The 20,971-nt window shown below is 44.6% G+C and overlaps 1 protein-coding gene across 6 annotated transcripts in view; it reads left to right on the forward strand.

Moving 5' to 3' along the window:
* Positions 1-20,971, forward strand: part of STX3 (syntaxin 3) — a 46,044-nt gene that overhangs the window by 16,298 nt on the left and 8,775 nt on the right. For 2 of the 6 annotated variants that reach the window (XM_070428081.1, XM_070428083.1), the window contains exons 2-9: positions 1,198-1,281; positions 11,866-11,965; positions 13,446-13,520; positions 14,594-14,661; positions 16,040-16,148; positions 17,025-17,098; positions 17,294-17,428; positions 19,068-19,178. In XM_070428081.1, coding sequence (XP_070284182.1) covers positions 1,198-1,281; positions 11,866-11,965; positions 13,446-13,520; positions 14,594-14,661; positions 16,040-16,148; positions 17,025-17,098; positions 17,294-17,428; positions 19,068-19,178 — 756 coding nt within the window. The other 4 variants (XM_070428082.1, XM_070428084.1, XM_070428079.1 and 1 more) reach the window with 4 other exon arrangements.

The following is a 20,971-nucleotide window of genomic DNA, read 5'->3' on the forward strand; positions in this document are numbered from 1 at the left end:
CTACTCAAAAGTGACTCCCTGAATGGCTAGAGAGCCCCAAATTTTGATGGGTAGTCCCAGTAACTCCATCTTCTGTGGGAGATCAGGGAGATGATAGCTGTCAAAGAAAAGAGCCCCCTGATGGCTCTCATTGCCTGTGGAGTTCTGAGTGTTTGCGAGTGACATGTCCTGGCTTAGAAGGCCATAGGCCACTGAAGGTTGTGAAGGAGCTGGGTAGGAGGTGTACCCCTCCCACCTTCACCCCCAACACCCTGTTCTCCGTCTGTGCTTAGAAATAGCCAGTGTGCAGTACAGCAGTGGTCTGGGAAGAAAATTTGAGAAGAACCTAGTAGAAGCTCAGGCCCTTGGTGCCTGTGGGAAGGGAAGCCCTTCCTTTAGATAGCCATTCAGTGATTTTGCAGAGGAAGTTGAATGAGGTTAAGAAAGCTGAGGTCCCTGGGGGTGGCTGGGGATAGAGCTTCCTTTTCCTTATAAACATGAACACTGACAGGGGACAACACAAAGTGCTGTTTCCTTTGCAATAGTGGTTTCAGAAAACAGGAAAATCTTCACTCCTACTGTGAGACTAGTGTTTGGAGGAATTGTGGCTGGAAACTGTTAGGGGTGCCTGGTAGGGTGGATCACGCATTTGAACACTGCAGAAAGGGTTGGAACATGGGATCCAAATCCAAGATGGGCTAGAATCTGCCTATTTTCATATTTTAGCTATGCGACTTTGGTTAAGTTACTTAACCTCTCTGTTTTTGGTTCTCTGACTGGTAATGTCACCACCACCAACCGCCATCACCACCAAACCTAGCAATATTGAGCACTTACAGTATGCCAGACATTGTGCAGAAGTGTTTTATATTTGTCATCTCATTGATTTCTTAAACAATGCAGTAAGTAGTGTTATTATTAACATTTCACAGATAAGGAAACTGAGGCACAGCGAGGATGGTAACTTGCCCGTCTCTCCCTCTCCCACCCTGCAAAAAAAATAAAATAAAAAATAAAAATCAGTAAATGGTGGAACTAGGATTTAAATTCAGACAGGGTGACCTCGGGGTTTGACACATCCCAGAGCTGTCTGTGTTTTCAAGGAGATTATATGTGTAAAGTGCTTAAGGCAGCTATAGCTCCTGGCCCTTAGTGAGCACCCAGCACTGTTAGCAAGCTCTTGTGCTTTTTGTCTCACCTCCTTTGTGTCTCTCCCAGAAGCAGCTGACACAGGATGATGATGCCGATGAAGTCGAGATTGCCGTTGACAACACAGCCTTCATGGATGAGTTCTTCTCTGAGGTAGGCTAAATGTACATAAGGAAACACAGCTTCCTCAGTAAAGAATAAAACCCCTCAGATCTTTCCAGGGTAGCAAAGAAAGTCAGTCTTTCCCTGGGGAGGGGTGGTATGACCAAGACGTTACAAGGAGAATCTCTTCAAGACTTATTTGGGCGGATTAATCTATGGAGAAAGTCAGCACAAGGTAAATTATATGTGATTGAAGAGGTGCTTTTAAAGTTTTTTTGTTTTTTAATATATTTTTATTGATTTCAGAGAGGAAGAGAGAGGGAGAGAGAGATAGAAACATCAATGATGGAGAGAATCATTGATTGGCTGACCCCTTCATGCCCTCTACTGGGGATCGAGCCTACAACCTGGGCATGTGCCCTTGACCGGAATTGAACCTGGGACCTTTCAGTCCACAGGCTGATGCTTTGTCCACTAAGCCAACCCGGCTAGGGCAAGTTTTAAGGTACATGATAACATTTTAGTGATATCTTTTTTTTTTTTTGCCTAAATTACATAATTTTAATACAGGATCAATCTTGGGGTCCAGCCATGAGTATAAAACACATTGCATTTTCAGGCCTGTGATTCATATAGATCAGATTTGTTTCCAAAACTGTAGTTCCTTTGACTTAATTCTAGTGATAACAGAGAAACCAAGAAACCACCAATTTATGTTTTTGAAGTTGAATAGGGACAAAGAGGGATTGCCCATGTCTACAGTTTCACATGCTCTTTGATTTTGAAGGTCCTTTTCGGGAAGGTGCTATAGTAAATAATGCTGGGAAGCTGTGGGGTGTAGTGTGTCTTGGGGAGTCAGGTGAACTTGGGTTCAAATCTCAGCTCTGCTTCCAACCAGCTGTTGATCTTGTGAATGCTTCTTAGTATGCTTGGTTTATTTACCTGTAGATTGGGATGAGTAATGTAATTCTCTGGAGGGTTATTATCAGGATTAAATGGGATAATGTTTCTCATACATTCAGTGTAGCATCTGAGATATATGTGCTCAATAATGATACTTTAAAACAACAGAACAAAACCACAGACAGTTCAGTCACTGAAGTTTTTGCCATCATACTATGGCTTCTTATTTTATGGCTTTTAAATTTTTTTGGAAAGAAGACAAGAGGCATCGGGTTCTTTTTCAAAGAGCAAGTGGTGCTTCCCGCCCTCTAGTTTATGGATTCGGAAAAGCCATCCTTTAGTTCTTGTCTAAATGGAGTGGAGCGAGGCTTGATGGTTCAGGTCTGTTCATGTGTGAGAGTAATAGGCAGGTGTAAGAGTGAGTGAAGGTGAGCGTGTGCTGGCCTGATTGGGAAGTTGGCTGCGAACATTCCACAGATCCCCGCCCTCCACATAGGTGGGTGTGTCCTTTATGCCCAGCAGTCATAGTGAGATCGAACATTTGGGTTGTGAGTTCAGTATTGTTCCACATGTGGATCATGAAGGGAATATGTCTGTCTGTTCACTGGTGGGAGAGGACTCTAGAAGGTATTTATGTCATTGTAGCTTGTCCCTCTGATCTTGCCTTGGGAAATCAGATACATTAAATAACTTAATCTAAGGGGATAAGGAATAAGGAATAAGGGATAAGGGATCTTATCCAATGATAGTGTTCTGCCTCTTCTACACCAGAGGGGCTCTGAGAGGCAGTATTCCTTGTGAGGTGGGAGATGGTAGACTTTCTTTGTCACATGGTATTCTATCATTTAGAAAAAAAAAGAGCCCTATCATATTTAGGGTGGAGAAGGAGACAGCATGGTGGGGTGGAAAGAGTATGATCTTTGAAATTAATTTCTTATCTGCCAAGAGCTATGATCTTGGGCACATTCCTAACTTCTCTAAGCCTCAGTAGGTTTATCTGTGAAATGGGGAGAAAAATATCCACCTCACAGATTTTGGGGGATTAAAGGAGCTAACACTCAGAAAGTGCTTGGTGTGGGCACAGGTAAATGTTACCTTCCTTCTTTTTCATTAGGTAAAGCACGGATAAGATAAGTGTTGGAGTGGGGCAGAGGCAAGAGCAAACGAGTCATGGAAAGAGATCATACAGGCTCTGCCCCCTCGCAGATCCTGGTCTAAATCTCAGCTCTGCCCATCACTACCTGTTGAACTTTGGAAAAGTTGTCTAACTGCTCAAAAACCCAGTTTCTTCTAAAATAAGAATAGTGGTATTACCTACTGATTATTAGAAATATAAAATGAGCCCTGGCCAGGTAGCTCAGTTGGTTAGAGTGTCATCCCGAAATGCCAAAGTTGTGGGTTCAATCCCTGGTAAGGGCACATGTAAGAATTAACCAATGAATGCATAAATAAGTGGAACAACAAATCACTGTTTCTCTCTCTCTAAAAAATCAATAAAATAAAATGAGAAAGTATGTGATGTACCTAGCATGGTGCCTAACATACATTAAGTATGTCTGCAGTAATTTTGGTCCTTATCAGCATCATGTTCCCCAATGTTTTTTGAGTAAGTAAAACACAGAGTTGATTTTATAGACTATGGCCTAGAAACATCCTTGAAAGTGAAATAAAGTACATTCCAGGTAACGGGGATTTGGCGAAAGAAGGGGGTTTCCCTTTGTGACTGGGGAATACACCCCCTACTCCCTGCAACATCTGGCTAAGTAGGTTTCTGGGGAAGGCACTCTTGTGATAAGACCTGCCTTTTGGACTCATTCTAGTGAGTAGGTCATGCTTGGTTATTTGCTGAGGACCGACAGTGTGAATCACAGGTGGTCAGAGTGGCATTTGCAAGGCATGGATGAAGTCACAGGACCAGGATGGTTTCAAAATGTGCTTGCACTGTGAAATTCCAATGGTTTCTCCAGCTTCTTGATTGTTAGATAAGAGAATTGGCCCTTGAGTTTTCAGGCCTCCTTGGCTGGGCAAGCCGGGGTCTAGTAAATAATAAACCTCAGACTTTTGTCTAATTTGTAGTTGTCTGTATTTTCCTTGGCCTGTTTGCTCAGTTGGCAGAGAGCGAGCGAGCAGAGTTTCAGAGGAAACAGAACATACCTGAGAAGGCAGAAAGATGAGGGGTTTATTGTTCTATATCAGGGGTCCTCAAACTTTTTAAACAGGGGGCCAGTTCACTGTCCCTCAGACCATTGGAAGGCCGGACTATAGTTTAAAAAAAAAACTATGAACAAATTTCTATGCACACTGCACATATCTTATTTTGAAGTAAAAAAACAAAACGGGAACAAATATAATATTTGTATTTGCATGTGGCCCGCGGGCCATAGTTTGAGGACCCCTGTTCTGTATTCATTCATCCATTCATCTAATCATGGGAAGACATGAGTGCCACTGTCCTCCAGAGAGTGTACTAGGTACTGGGGATAGAACCTTCTGTGTGACAGGGGTCTTTCCTTCTGGTGGCTCCTTGTCTGGTGAGGGTGACAGAAAAATTTTAAAAGTCACATGGTAACAAGTGTCAACAAGGTAGTAAAGTGGGAGCACAGAAGAGGAAGCCTCATGCTCTGTCGGGATAGAAGGAAAGGGGAGGGGACGGCAGGCCTCATTGATTTGAAACTAGACTTGCCCATCAGAGTTGCCTGGGAGTTGTTTGCATGTACACTTGACACAGAGGGCCTGGAATGCTCAGACTTCTGAAGTTCTTCCAGATGCTTCTGTTGCCTGCTGTAGCTACAAACTCCTGCAAAGTAATGGGGAACCTTTGAACGTTTTAAATAAGAAACTAATGGGATTGAGGTGAGTTTTAGAAAATTATTCTGGTGGTAGTGTGTGGAGAGGGAGAGGCCAGAAAAGGAAAGATCAGTAAGTTTCCATGCCCAGCTAATGGGAAAAAGGAGCGCCCGGCCTGAATCTGGGTCGCTGAGCAGCAGCATGGTGTATCACTTAGGGATGCCTTCATGTAACTGTGGCTTAAGCAATAAAGACATGAATGATTTCACATATAAACAAGTCTGGAGTTAGGGATGGTGCAGCGGGTTAGAGGTGTTGGGGTTCTAGGTCAATAGCTCTCTGACCCTCTTGGCTTTTCCCTTAGGATTGAGAGATGGAGTCTGTTTGGATTATTGCTGTATAGCAAATTACTGTAACCGTTAGTGGTATAACCAACCTTTTTGGTGATTCTGATAGAGTCTGTGGAGTAGGAATTCAGACAGAGCACAGTGGCAAACAGGGCATAGTGGAGATGGCTGAGTTTTGCCCCACAATTTCTGGAGCCTTAGTTGTGAAGAATTGAACATTCAGAAGCAGAAATCTTTATTCTAACATTGAGAGAGACTTCTGTATTCTAACACTGGTGCCTGAACTAGAGGGACTCAGGAAGGCTCAGCAGAGCCTGTCAGTTGGAGTGCCTACACTTGGCCTCTTTATGTGGCTTGGACTTCTCAGCACCACCAGGTCAGGGCGTGAGGTTGGTACACAGACTCAGGGGTCTAAGGCATGTGTTCCAGCTATGGAAGTCACCTGTGCTATACTCTGTTGTTGAAGTAGATTCAAAAGGGCAATACATAGAATACCACCTCGCAATAGGAGGGGCATTAAAGAATGGGAGGGGCATTAAAGAATTTGTGTTGTGTTCTACAGCCACCATAGTCACAGCTGCATATCACATTGTCCTATACCAGCCTCACAAGAAGTGAGAAAGGGGGCAGCTAGAAAAGTTCAAAGTTGCTTTTATCAGGGAAGAAGATGACACAAATCCTCCAAGTTGACTTTCCCTTGTTACCCGTTGGCCAGCAATGGATCACATGGTTGTGGCCAGGCTTGGCTAGAAGGGAGGCCAGGAGAGTGACTCCTTCGCAAAGGGACAGGATTGTCAGGATGGCCATAGAACCCATCGTGATTCATCCTCTGGTGATGGCAGCATTGCTGCCCAGGCAAAATCAGAATTCTGGTAACAGGAAGGGCAGGGGCTGGCATGTGGGTGTTTGGTGGGTCAGAGTGTTTGTCATGGACAGCAGTGTGAGATGCAAAAAGACTTCTGGGATCAAATATGTCTGAGAAATGCTTCCTATTCCTTCCTACCATGGAGAGGTAAAATGCACGTTAACTTATTAAAGGCTCCAAGAGGTCCTGTAATAAAGAGACCTGCTTTGCTTGCCTACTTTTTCACAGAAACCTCTTTGATGTGTAACGTCTTTTAACAAGGGTGAATGAATACATTTTGGAAAATGCTATTAGAAAGTTTTCTTTTCTGGCTGTGCTTTTAAAAAGTTGATGAGACAGTTCTGCAGTGGTGTATGCTTGTCTCCTGCAGTTACTTATGCCCGTTTATTTATTCACTGAACAAACTTCTATGAAGTGACACCACATGCTTGGCACAATGATGGATGTCAAGTTTTCTAAGAGGAACAAGACAGTCCCAGTCCTTGAGCAGATCTGAGTCAGGACTGGGAGAAGTGAGAGTGGGTGGAGTGTGGGCAGAGTGCCATGGGACTTTGGAGAGTGGAGCGTGCCTGGTTAGAGAACTTGGGGGGGGGGGGGTGAAGGTGGGGTGAGCAGTCTTAAAAGCTTAGGGAGTTGCTAGGTGGGCTTGAGTTTTGTTAACATTAAGAACCTCAAAGTGAATGTAACTTTGAAATCCAGGCATTAAGTAAAATATAGCAGGTTAAATACTCCTTGATTCTTTCTGTATGTAGACTGTTTGAATGACCAGGGGAGCTGGTAGGTTCTGCATTTCTGGGCTCCCCAATAGGCAGGCAGGAAGCCCTTGTCAGTTATTTGCCTACTTGCTCTCAGGCTCGTTCCCCGCCCTTCCTGTACTCTGCTCTGCATTGCAGGGAACTCATTTCCCAGGTTCCCTTGCCAACTGGCTTTGGTGTGTTTGACCTAGGGGAGGCACTGGCACTGGCGGAAGACTCAAGAGGAGGGAAGAGGCCATGGTATTCCTCCCCAGACATGTCTCTCCCATGCCTCAGCTTTCACTCAACAGACCTTGCCTCTAGCCCGTTCTGCTGGTCAACTTCACTGTGGTCTGTCTCCCGTGTTTGTCCATTCAACCTGCTGTAGTTAATTTTCAGTGTCTTACGATCCTCTTTTTGGCCCTTCCATCTCTGTGTAAAGAATACCCTGCATTCCATTACTTCAATTAAAATAACTAGATATGTTTTTGTTTTCCTTACTAAATTTTGATGATGCAAAAGCCCACATACACTGAATGATTTAAGATTATTGTCTGAGAATACTAGTGTTCACTGTTCAGTATAACTCTGAGATCGTTCATTTCTTTTCATTCATAAGAGGGAGTTGAAACACTAGTCCCAATCTTGATAAAACCCCTGAGGGATTTGACTTCTGATGCTTGGCTGACTGAGATCTCTCTCTGTTCCTTCTCATCAATGTTTTTTGTTTTCCAAAGCCAAGAAGCCATGCTCACATATACACATATGGCTGTGTCCACCCTTCTCTCCCAATGTGTTTTCTAAACCTTTGCTTATACAACATGTACATATTTGTGTGTGGTGGTGGTGGGAGCTGTACGTTTATTTCCAAGTGGCCTGGTTGCAGGCTTCTCGAACGTGTAATATATGAAATTTTCTGTCATTGTGATGTTTTTTTTTTTTTAAAGATCAATTTGATGTACATTCTCACAAACATTGATGTATTAAAATAAGGCTTTTTTTTCTTTCTAATAAAAAAATCACCTTTGTTTCAGTAAAAAAAAAAGTAAATAAAAGAGGATTTGACTGAGAACTCCTTATATGTGAACTGTTTTGGATTATACCATTTTTGGGGAAATTAATGAATTGTGAAAAGGAAGAGTTATTATGTGACCCTTCAACTCCATTACTTTTGTCACGTTAGAGGGGTGGCACATAATACATTTTAAATAAATAAATATGCAGGAATTAATGCCTAACTGCAGGTACAGGTACATGGGAACTTAGGGGAAGCAGAGACATTGTAAGTAGAATGGACAAAGCCTTCTCCCCTCGCTCTCCAAAGTGGTACTTTCTCTGCTTTCCATTGTCTAATTAAATTTCATTGGCTAATTAGCTCCAGAGGGAAGAGGCCATCCATGAGTTGAAGATAACCCCCTCCTTTCAGTTAGATGATGGTGATTAGTATACTGTGCTAATTATAATTCCATGAGGTAGACACCCAACTTGAGGAGTGGTTGACTTGCTGTCCTTACTTGATTTCCTTGGGTGGCTCCTGACAACATCACCCAGCATTTTGTTACTGTTAGGATTGCCATGAGGATTAAATGAGGCGTCCTTGTGTAGGCACAGCATGGGACCTGGCATATAATAAATGTGCGGTAATTGTTGGTTATGATTGTATTATCATCACTATCATTTATGTTTATTGAGCATATGCTTTGTGTTAAGTGTTTGACTTGTATTATCTCATTTAAACCCCACAAAACCTCTAGGAAGTGGAAACTAATCCTCATTTCACCAGTAAGAGAACTGGGACAGGGGGTGGTAGTAAGTGGTTTGTTCAAGGTCACAAAACTGCTAAGAGATAGAGCCGAACCTTGAACTTGTTCAATTTGATTCTAACTTGTTTTCCACATTGCTGAAAAATCACTGAAAAATACATTTTAAAAAGTAACATACAATAAGCAGGCATTGAAGATATGTTAGCTACAAATTTAGCATGGTGATGAGAAAAACCTGATTGGTTCCCTAGATCAGCAGTGTTTCATGAGCACCCTTGTGTAAAAAGCTCTCCATAGGGAGCATTGGTTAGAGAACAAAGAAATGCGGCAGATGATCTCAGTGAGAGGTCACTAAGTCCCTCTCACACAACAGTGAGTCGAACATGTACTCACTGGATGATAGCATGGACCTGGGAGAGGAGGCAGAGGAGCCTCCCATAGGTGGTTCTTGCACCTTTACCTGGTTCAGGAGACAGGGTTTAACAGATGCCAACATTCAAACCTTGGTTTCACCTTTCTGCAGTATGGCCTTCAGTGAGTTTCTCTACTTCTTTGAGCCACAGTGTTCTCATGCATAAAAGGGAGAAAGTGACGGTGACTTCACAGACATCCTGTGAAGGCCCTTATTTCTGCTACAGGTACATGTTAAAGCGGTTTTAGTCTTTAAACATATTATTGTGCTGGGTAATATCAACCCCAAACAACCCCAAACAAACACACTAATAGCCTTGAGCATTAGGTTCCTCACTTGTAGATTTCCTACTAGGTTCCTGATTCCTGGGTTGAGGATGGAGCACACGGCCCTATTCTCCCGTCCGCAGGGCTGGGCAAGCCATTTCCTATCCAGTCTCCAAATGTCTGTAGCGACTCTGAGCTTGAGGCCCAGCCGTCTCATCCTAGCAGCTCCCTGTCACGTTTTTTATACCATTGACCAAACTTTGGGTCATAATGCTCTTCAGTTTGTGAAATAAAATTGCAGAATATATTTTCTAAAACACCCAATCCATTGAACATGCAAAAATCTAAGGCCTCTGACTAGTGAAAATATGTCAAGCTCATTTATCAATGGTTAGTGCATTTTATTCTAGAAAGCCTTTATTTCTCAGTCCTGTTTATGTAATGCAATTGCTTTGGCAAGACAGTCATGTGATGGAAATGGGAATTTGGTGTGATGCAATGACATTTAATGAGTTGTTAAGAGGAGCCAGTGTCTGATGTGAGAGATAAAGGGGAAGGGAAGGAAAAGGCAACAATTTCTGGGTCACCCGAGGGCCTGATTCTGAGGTTGTTACACTTGTGAGGCTGCCGGATTTCACAGGTGATGATATATGCCATTTTTATAGTCACAGAGACTTGGATTCTGCTAAAAGTGAAACAGTTTGGAAAAGCCAACCTTCAGGTCATAGATCTAATGGAAAAGCATCCTAGTTGGAGTCTGGAGAGCACCAACATTTAGGTTCCTCATTTGAATAAAGGTACTAATGTAGTACAGTGGATTGTTTTGCCATCCGATAAATGTTTGGATGGCTACTTCCACTTGTATATATACTCTGAAGATATTACATTGAAATTTTATTTTACGTCTTTCAGCTCTCAAACTGTGGTCCACCAAGGCCAATATTTATAGAGGGGAAGACCCCTGGTCCAGTAGCAAAAATACTAATTTGAGGGTTTGAGAACTCAAGTTTTATTTCTCCGATGTTCTATGCAATTTGGAGAGGTATGATCTGGTATAATTATTTATGGAAGAAAGGGGTTCTGAAAAGTGCAAATTGAGATGTGTTTCTTTTTTAAAAATATATTTTATTGATTTCAGGGAGGAAGGGAGAGGCGGGGAGAGAGAGATAGAAACATCAATGGTGAGAGAGAATCATTGATTGGCTGCCTCCTGCTCACTCCCTACTGGGGATTGAGCCCACAATCTGGCGATGCCCTACCACTGAGCCACCCCACTGGGTGAGATGTATTTCTTTTGCATCTCAGATGTTCAGATTCGCCTGTATGGCATTTTACATAATTTTTTTTTTTATTTGTTGCCTCTTTGAAATGCCCCTCATTTTGGGAGTGAGGCAGGTAGACGAGGTGGGTTTTCAGGTCTCAGAGGCTTTCACCACATCTGGGGTCAGGGAACCAGGGGGCAGGAGTGGCTCATGCCTTTGAAGAGGGGCTGAGGATGCTGTTAATGCTCTGAGGCAGTGTCCTATGTTGGGGTTCTCTCTGGGAATGAAGTGCTGCTGGAAATACTTTATGACACATACCTGTACAATCAGGAACCTTAGGAAGCAGTCATGGCTGGAGCTTCAGGGTCGTAATCGTATGAGGGAATCAGCTATCCTGTATAATAAAAGGGTAATATGCAAATCGACCCAACTGCAGAATGACCAGTCGCTATGACGTGCACTGACCACCAGGGGGCAGACGCTAAACTCAGGAACTGCCCCCTGGTGGTCAGTGCAGCACCGCTCAGCCAGAAGCCAGGCTCATGGCTGGCAAGCACTATGGCAGTGGTGGGAGCCTCTCCAGCCTCCACAGCAGTTGCTAAGGATGTCCGACTTCCGACTTAGGCCCGCTCCCCATGGGGGCGGGGAGGGGGCCTAAGCCAGCAGTCGGACATCCCCCGAGGGCTCCTGGACTACGAGAGGGTGCAGGCTAGGCTGAGGGACCCCCCCCCCCCAAGTGCACAAATTTCGTGCACCGGGCCGCTAGTACAATATAACGTAATATGTTGGAGAAAAGCTTGAGCTGCCTCTTGAGGTGGTCACACTTAGTCTCTCTCTTTCTCTGTTTCTGTCTCACTATTCCTCTCATTCTTCTCTCTTTGTTTTTTACTCTCTAGGTTGGTTCTCTCCCTTTCACTTTTTTTTCTTTCCTCTTTCTCCTTTTCCCTCTCCCATTCTCTCTCTTTTCTCACCTTTGGGGTTGGGGTGCAGGGGGCTAAAGGATCTGCCTTATCAGGTGTGTTGACCCTTCTCTCTGATTCCTCTTCATGGGTTTTCCTGGCTCTTCTGCACTCTGGCCTGAATCCTCCCCTCCAAGGTGGGCAGATGAGTGTGAATTTCCAATGATTGCTCCGCTGAAATTAGTTTACTCACTGAGTAGCAGAAGACATTTCAGTCATATCTTCCACAAACCCAGAAGGTGGGCAGCTTTCACTAGGAGCTCTGCTCAGCTTTCATCTCAGTCATGGATATAGTCTTCCTCTATGATGACCAAGGCTGTTGTCTTTCTGATTATAGATCGAGGAAACTCGGCTCAACATTGACAAGATCTCTGAGCATGTAGAGGGGGCTAAGAAACTCTACAGTATCATTCTGTCTGCACCAATACCAGAACCAAGTGAGTGTTTACCCAGAGATGAGTCACTCAGTGATGACCCTTGGCATAGGGGCTGAGCCAATCTTGTTTTTCCTTCCCTCTGTGAACAGCAGGGCAGCGTACATATGCATTATATTCCACCAGTGTACACATCATATCATCTCCCATCCTCCTTTACCCTATCTGGGCTCATCCTGCTCAACCATAGTCAGCTCTTCTCTTCATGGTCCCACGTAATCCATGCAGTGAAACTCCTCTACTTCCCAACTGGTTGCTCATGACTGACAGTGACTCTTCCTGCTTCTAATGAACCTCATCTCAGCCCCACCTCTGCCCCTTTGCTTGTGCTATCTCCTAAGTCTTACCAGATCAAGTCCATTATTTATTTTTTCATGAGGCTTTACAAAATGGTTCAAGTCCACATCAGTTCCTCCCATCACTAATCTCCTGTTTGTTACCAGCATGGACAAAATTTCCCCCCTAATTATTTCAAATTTTTAGAGTAGAGTTTAGGGTTATATTTTAGATTCCATAAGAACAAGGAACAAGTTTGTTACTGTTCAACTTTTTCAGTGACTCTCTATTACCTAAAGATTAAAGTTGAAACATGTTAGTAGAGCCTATGGCATGGTCTTGGCCACATTTTTGCCATCCTTTCCCATGTTACCCACACTGTAGCCAGACCAAACTTTGTTCCCCAAATGCTTCTTGCCCCCAAAGGTCTTTCACATATTGTTTTTCCTCCCTGAGACTTCAGTCTTAGTCTCTTTTCCAACCTGGTTAACTCTTAGTCCTTCTTTGAGATTCAGTCCTATTATCATCTGTCTTTAAAAGCCTTTCCAGGTCCCTCCAGCTGTGCTAGTGGGCTCTTCCTAACCATCCCATCCCATGCCATCCCATGCATGCCTTGACCAGAACTCACACCTTAATCCACACTGCATATTAGAACTGCAATCAACGGTGTCCCTTTTGTCTCTTGTTCCCCACTAGACCCTGAACAGCTTGAAGGCAGGCTCTATATCTTTTCTCTGAAAACTTAGTTTCTATCTCAGTTCCATGCTTGTAGTAGGTGCTGTAGGGTGGTCATAGCTAATACTCATTTTGCTCCATACCTCCTAGGACAGCATTGTGTGTCATAAATATATGCTTGATTCTAAGTTGATGAACATGGAATTCTTTTCTCCTCAGAAGTCTCATAAAAACCCTATTCTCCCTTCCAAATGGAAGCCCTTATGGTAAACTGGATTATTTCCTCTAAAAACAAGGTTCTCAAAATTTGTGTGCTGGAGAATTACTTGGGAAGGCTTGTTAAAAAGACAGATGGTGGAGATCCAACCCTGGGGGTTTTTATTCTGTAGGTCTGGGATGGAATGCCTGGAAAATGCCTTTAAAAGTAAGCTTTCTGTGATTCTAATGATGGAGAGCACACTAGAATAAATATTGCTCTGGGCATTAATAATTAGTCTTTTCTAACTGATCATACCTGCCTTTGTTTACCCAGAAACCAAGGATGACCTAGAGCAGCTCACGACTGAAATTAAGAAAAGGGCCAACAACGTCCGGAACAAACTGAAGAGTAAGAAGGGAGTAAAGGGAACAAGCCAGCCCCCACCACTATCTGTGTCACATCCACAGGGTCCAAATCTCCTGGACCAAAACTCATCCTGGTGGAAGCAAAGCCACTTGTTCTATCTTTGCCTGTGGTTTGGGCACTCTCCCCAGAAATTTGCCTGTTCTTGATCATGACTGTGTTTGAAAGAGTGCAGAATTGAAGTTAAGAGATGGGCATTGACGTGTGCTCTCAGCTACTGAGTAGTTGTGTGACTTGGCAGCTTTCACTAAGGAGCTCTGCCTTTCTCTGTTTCCCCAGCACCTATGTACATTTGAATAGTAATGGTAGAGATATATAGATGCACAATATATTATTTAGTCTACTGACATTTCTTGGGGGTGTATATCACTGGCCATTACCTTAGCCCCACCCCAGTTTAGAGCATTGTTCAGTGAGCAATGTCATAGATTTAATTCCTCTGGGGGCCTAGAAAGTCTCTCAGTTCAATGGCTGTGGTCTGCATCTCTGTCCAGTGTTTTTGGTGAATCTATGTTATTGGTCAGAGAGTGAAATCAGCGTTGTTCAGCCCAAGTTATTTCTTTTTCACTCAAAACAAATCACTGTACATGTTTTCATGGGGATAGAGGTTGTGGTCATAGTAGCAACTTCCAATAATAGCAATGATGGTGTGTCTGCCACGAGCCAAGCACTCTGTGCGCAGTCCCATTTAATCTTCACATCAGGATTGTGAGGGAGGTGCTATATGTGTTCCATTTTATAGGTGAGGGAATACTGGGAAAGGTGAAATGGCTTTCCCAAAGTCACACAGCTAGTAAGTGGCAGGACAAGGGTTTGAGACTGAGTTTCTTGGTGACTAAGGCTCATGCTGTGCTAAGATATACCCAAAGAATACCTGGTAATAGCAAAGGGTGTGGAATGCAAGTATGTGAGCTGACTTTCAGAGATTGTACCTGCCTGTTGCTCCATCTCCATGGGCTGGGTGTGTGAGAATGAGCAAGGAGATTTGTATTGACCAGTGTGTTTCTCAGAGGAGAGCAGCAGGTGTGTTGCTGGAATAATCTATCTCTTTGCTCCAGGCATGGAGAGGCACATTGAAGAAGACGAGGTCCGCTCGTCTGCAGACCTTCGTATTCGAAAATCCCAGGTAGGACTTTCTCTGGTTTAACTATCATCTAGTTTAATCTCTTTATTTTTTTCTTAGCTCAGGGTTTTTTTGTTTTGTTTTGTTTTGTTTTTAAGTACAATTCTTATTTGGAACTCAACTGGGAACTGGAAAGGAGGAGCTGTCCAGGTTAAAGTAGAGAACAGGGCTGAAGTCCAGCCCTCCTGGCCACTCTGATACTCTCCTCCAAGGAGGTCCCTGAAGAACTTCTTAGAGCTCCCAAAAACATAGTTTAGGATTTTGTATGCCTCCTTGTTTTACAGGGGAGGAAACTGAAGTCTTCTCTCTAAAGATTGTTTGTCATTAGTTGTCCAGTTTGGAGTTAGGCTCTTTGGTGGACATCAAAGATAATGATCCTTTTCCTTGAAGAACTAGCATGATGTTCAGGTGGCATAAGGAACCTGTTATGGAGGGCAGTGTAAGACTGCATAATCTATTGCATATGTTCTTAGCATTATTAAGACCTCAGGAAGAATTGGGGGTAGCCAGAGGAGGCTGGGCCTTGGGTGAGTACGAGTGCCCACATGGACAGACAGGCTCAGGGTGTGTGTGTCTCTCTGTGTGTCTGTGGGTCTGCAGGTGTGTGTATCTGTGTTTGTTGGTGTATATGGTGTGTGTGGGTGTGTGTGTTGGTGGCGATGGGGGTGAGGTAGGGATGAAGGACAAACATGAAAAGAGGCAGCCCATTGCTTTCTAGGGACTCTGATTATGATCGAGTCACCTGTATGTATTTGCTTCAGGTTGAAGTCTTTTAGTTTGAAAGTTGGCTCAGAGGGGGGAAGAGGCAAGAGGAAAGTTGGCTAGGTGGGTTTTTGCAGTGATTTTGTTTCTGAATTTTCACAGTGGTTATAGGTTTGAAAAAGTATAAATATTGGTGATTTTTCAAACCAGTGGTGCTTAATGGCTATTGAGTGAATGCATTCACTTTTTTATTTAGAAGCAAAAAGAGTTGGGGAGAAGAGTTTGAGTAAGAATTCAGGACTTTGGCAGGTATGGGATGTAGAAAGGGAATCTGACAGCTTTAGAAAGCAGGCCGAGAGTTGTGCCAGAAAAATGCTCCTTGTCCATGTGGGTACAGGGCTTTGAGATTCACAGAGTATCTCGTCTGGCCTCACAAGTACCACATGAGGTCAGCAGGGCAGGTAAACCTGTTGAAGACAGGCTTTGGAAAGATCAGTGGATCTCCCATTGGTGTAAAGTTAGAACACCAAAAAGTTGAGTCTGATATATTAGTCTTTTTGTTCCAAGACCAGTGCTGCTGGAGATGAAGCTATGTGGGGTGGTGTTGGGGGTGGGAGTTCTACAGCAGTTAGGGACCTCCCCCCTCCCTCACCTACTGCATTTGACATTCTTCCCACAGCACTCTGTCCTCTCCCGGAAGTTTGTGGAGGTGATGACCAAATACAATGAGGCTCAAGTGGACTTTCGTGAACGCAGCAAAGGGCGAATCCAGCGGCAGCTCGAAATCAGTGCGTGTCTGAAATTTCATTGTGCTTCTTCACGCTTTCCTGCCACATGGTTGTCTGCCCCAGTTGTGAGATATGGGGAGAAGGAGCAGCAACCATGCTTGGGCTTTCATCTCATATTCTGTGCCCAAGCCCAGGACACTCCCTGGATGCTGGTTCTTAGGCTGAAGGTGGCTCAGTGTTTATCAGGCCCAAGCAATTTTGTCTTTATGGAGACCAGCGTTTCCTATACATAGAGAGGAGACACTTGCTAAACAATGGCTCTCCTGGGGACTCAAGATGTTTTTTGCTGTCTTTTTGATAGCAAAAACCATTTATGAAATAAAAGGTGTGATGCTAGCTGCTGTGAGGAACGAGGACATTAATGAAGCTGTGCTCTTTAGGAATTTGGTAACGTGGAACTCAGGGCCCTGTGGGGCGGTGGGGCTGGGAGCGCCCTGTAAGTGGAAGAACTGTAGGAACAAGGATGTTGTGAAAGAAACACAAGTGTATTTAGGAGTGGCAGGTTGTCCAGGGTCTGGGGAAAGTGTGCATTTGGGAATAACAGTGAGAGGTTAATGGGGATGCAGGAAGGGTTCACCCAGGAACTGACTCCTTGTCCTGAGGGCCTTGGTCTCTGAGGTGTAGTGATGGGACCAGTCAATGTTCTGAGCTGGGAAGAATGTGATCAGGTATATGTTTCAGGAAGATAATTGCTGATTATGTTAACAATGAATCAGATTAAGGGAGAAATCGAGGACAGATGAGTCAGGAGAATGTTGGGAGAGTGTTGTAAAGGCCATGGTCTTTATAGTGGAGTTACCATATTCCTAATCTTCAGGGAACTTTTGAAATGGTGTGTTTTGACCTTATATTCGATGCTCTGCTTCTGTTATAAAGCCGGCAAGAAGACCACAGATGAGGAGCTGGAGGAGATGTTGGAGAGTGGAAACCCTGCCATCTTCACTTCTGGGGTGAGTGACTCGGGAGCTGGGGGTATGCCCCTCCACAGAGGAGGGAGGCCACTGGGGAGCTCCATTCGGGTAGCCAGGGAAGGGTGGGCTGCAGGTGCAGGGAGGCAGGGGATGTGAGGAGCTGGGCAGGAGGGGATGTGAAGGCTGCAGCAGAGGATGGTGGCTGATGGCCTGTCATTGTGCGGCCTCTTGTAGATCATTGACTCTCAGATTTCCAAGCAAGCCCTCAGTGAGATCGAGGGACGGCACAAAGACATCGTGAGGCTGGAGAGCAGCATCAAGGAGCTCCATGACATGTTTATGGACATTGCCATGCTGGTGGAGAATCAGGTAACTGGCCACGGGTATCAGTGTGGGAGGGAGAACAGGGAAGCTCAGGCACTTCTGAAAATGGTGAGGAAGAGAATATGAGGACCCAGGTGAGGGAGCCAGTATCCCAGGGAAAGGAATGCACACTTGGACCCTGACACATGGCTTCTCGTTCTTTTTAGTACTTTGGCCTCACAGTCATTTCTAGTTAATATGGGGTTACAAGTATCTTTCAAGTGCCCAGTTTCCTCTGGACTCAGGTTCTATTTTTATTTCCTTTTTAAAGTTAGAGATAATGGGTTCTTAATGATGATGCCTTAAAACAGTCTCCTGATATAAACTGTTTCACTGGTGAAAAGTTAGATTTAATAGAAGTTTTTATTATTTTCCATTTTTGTTTTTTATTCTATATTTGTTCTTCCAAAAATGTTGCCACTTTTGGCTCAGAAACAAGAGTAGATGATAAAGTGAATGAAGGAATAGCACAGCATTTACATAAAAACTTGAAACACAAATGGTGCTTAGCTGGACAGCTTGTTCTGTCCCTGGGCACACTTCTCAGGGATGCGAGTCTCTGTCTCCTGCGTGCAGTGTTAGTTTCACATAGTCAGACACAGCCCGGTGTTGTGGTGTCGTGCCGATATCACTGAACCTGCAGCTGCTCGGCCAGCTGGACAGGACTGAGAGCTGCTTCCTTTGAAGGACTGCAGAACTGAACTGTAGCCCGAGCACTGCCTGGCTGGCAGTTGACATCAGTTCCCTGCTCAGGGCTCAGTGCCATTCCTCCTCCCAGTCTGGCCTTTGAGACCATGTTGCTAGTCCTTCCATCCCCACTTTTCCTTTTTCTCCCCACACTGCCTTGCCGAGGAGCTGGTTTGAGATCCAAGTGGTGGTAAGTGCCTTTCCCTGTTGACAGACTGTTGTAAAACGATGGGTCGAGTTGAGGGAAGATGTAGGTAGGTGAGGGGAATTCCCATCCTAAGGTGCCCAGAAATTAATTGTAATGAGAGCACTTCTTGTCAGGAAGTAATAGCTGGGAAATAGGTTGGGAATCTTCTTAAGAGATCACTGTCTCTTAGCCACATAGCTTGGGTGAACCCAGTGTGTCACTTAAGGGGCCTGGGAATATCTCTGAGAAAGTACATGTTCCCACCCTCGGATATTTATGGAGTACCTACTGTGTGCCAGGCACCATTCAGTGGTATTGAACAAACTTAGTTGAAGCCAAATGAACTTGATTCAGGTCTGAATGACCAGGAAGAGGCCAGGACCCTGGTAATAGGTAAATCAGGGGAAAAGGTGGGTATGTGCCCTCTGAAGGCCACACATCAGGTTTTCTGGATGCTCCCCTTGGCATTGAAGATAATGATGTGGGGATAGGACTGTCTGGGGGAGGGGGACAGTTATTAAGTGTGACTAGTGTCTGTTCTTTGCAGGGCGAGATGTTAGATAACATAGAGTTGAATGTCATGCACACAGTGGATCACGTGGAGAAGGCACGGGATGAAACTAAAAAAGCCGTGAAATACCAGGGGCAGGCCCGGAAGGTGAGACTCCCGCCGCCTTCAGGGAAGAGTCCATGTTGTGTGCTATCTCTCGCTCTTTCTTCCCTCTCTCTGTCTCTTCTTCTGCTGCCACCACCTCTTGCATCCCGGGAAAGGGAGCCATGATTGACCGTATCGAGAACAACATGGACCAGTCAGTGGGTTTCGTGGAGCGAGCCGTTACCGATACCAAAAAAGCTGTCAAGTATCAGAGTGAAGCTCGGAGGGTGAGCGCCTTAGTCCCAGCTGGTCCTACTTGCCTCTCCTCTCTCCAGTTATCCCCATCTGTGTCCTTGAACCTGTGCCTTTTCTCTTTGTCCTGGCCTCATTCAAACACCTGTGTCAGCCTCTCCTAGAGACTAGCTGTCCTTCGTCCCGTGCTGTGCCTCTCATGGATCTGGCTCACAGGCTCGCACCCCAGAACCACACTGAAGGCAGTTCTGTAGGGTGGAGCGATTGCCTGGGTGTTGCTCCTGGGCAAATGTTATACTTGACTCCTCTGAAACCTTCTCTTCCACTCAAGCAGCCCAAGATTCCCCCCACCCCCGCCCTTTCTCTACCAGGAAATCAGTGCTGTGCTGATTGTTGTGAACATGGCGTATCTTACGGAGCACCTATTAGTTCTACTTCATAGATGACAGGAGGGTCAGAGGCGAATTGGCTTCAGGCCACCTAGTCAGCATAGGAGCTTGGATTCAGATTCAGATCCTAATCATGCTTTTCCCACCACACCATCCTATCTCCCCACCCACTTCCTTCTGGTGCCCCGATGCTGGAGGCCTTCTGGCTTCTCTGCCCATTGACTGGTAGCCAGCTCTGTGGCTTTTGCTTGCTCTTTAGACGTTTCTTTCCTGTTCCTCCTGGGCTCTGATATTTTTGTTCTTCAGTTCCTTGTTTTCTCACTTCACCTGTTGCTTGCGCAGGGATTTGGGAAGCTGGGGCGTTACTTTACATGATGAATCCAGGCTGGTTCACAATAGGACCATACTCTTGCTTTTGGATGTCCAGTCACTGGGGCTGTCAGGTGGGCGTGTGCTTTAGGGAGGAGATGGACAGAGTTTGACATTAGGACTGTGTCAAAAATATCGTTGCACCCCCTTTGGAAAATAAAAGATGAATCACTTTATATCTTGGCCTATTGCTGCGTGGCGACTCCATGATAGTTGCTCTTATGTCTGTCCACATGGGCAGGACAGCATTGTGAGCTGAGAGCTGATAGAAACTCTGTGTTTCCATCTAGAATATATAGCTAGCCAAGAAGTAATCTGATAAGTATAAAATATCCTAATGGAATGTCTTCATATAGGCTGTAGGCTTTTTTATTTGAATTGCTAAGATGCTTTCGATGTTGAGGTGAAAGGGGTTGGGTTTTAGATGAATTATTATTGCTTTTGGCTGTGTGTAATAATGCCTTGTTTTTGTTTCTCTTATCCCTCTCCAGAAGTTGATAATTATCATTGTGGTAGTAGTTGTGTTGCTGGGCATTTTAGCATTGGTTATTGGACTTTCCGTTGGGCTGAAATAAGGGCGGCCCAAGAGGCTGCTGCACTGAAATGTAAGTAAATGGAAGGTTCTCGGGACTCTTTTTTGACTTCCTCTTGACAAATTAGCCTGGGATTTTAAATCCTACTTCTTCCGCCTTGTGATTGTCCTTGGACTTGCTAAAACTTTCAGTTGTCTGTACATTCTGTCATCTCTTTAAAATTCTGTTCTTGGGTTCTGGCTACAGTCGGTGGGTTGGGTCTCCTGGTTGTCCCTACTCTTTGCCTGTTAATGTTTCACTGCCATTCCTGGTCTCTCTGAGCACTTCATTCCCACTCCCCTTACCCAGCAAGCATGCTCCTGTGCTGGGTTCAGTCTGTGTTCTGGATCTGGGCTTTGTCTTCTGAATTCTTACTGGATTTCATGGATGTTGGGCTTTGCTTTTTCATCTTCTTTTTAGTGTAAATGAAGTTTTGAATTGGGAATGGTGTCTGTAGGGGTTTGTTTGTGGCTGACTGTTTGGATCGTGAATGATTTA

This window comes from Myotis yumanensis, unplaced genomic scaffold (genome assembly GCF_028538775.1).
Source record: "Myotis yumanensis isolate MYYU_CA2020_CCGP unplaced genomic scaffold, mMyoYum1.0.hap1 SCAF_10, whole genome shotgun sequence".
NCBI lineage: Eukaryota > Metazoa > Chordata > Mammalia > Chiroptera > Vespertilionidae > Myotis > Myotis yumanensis.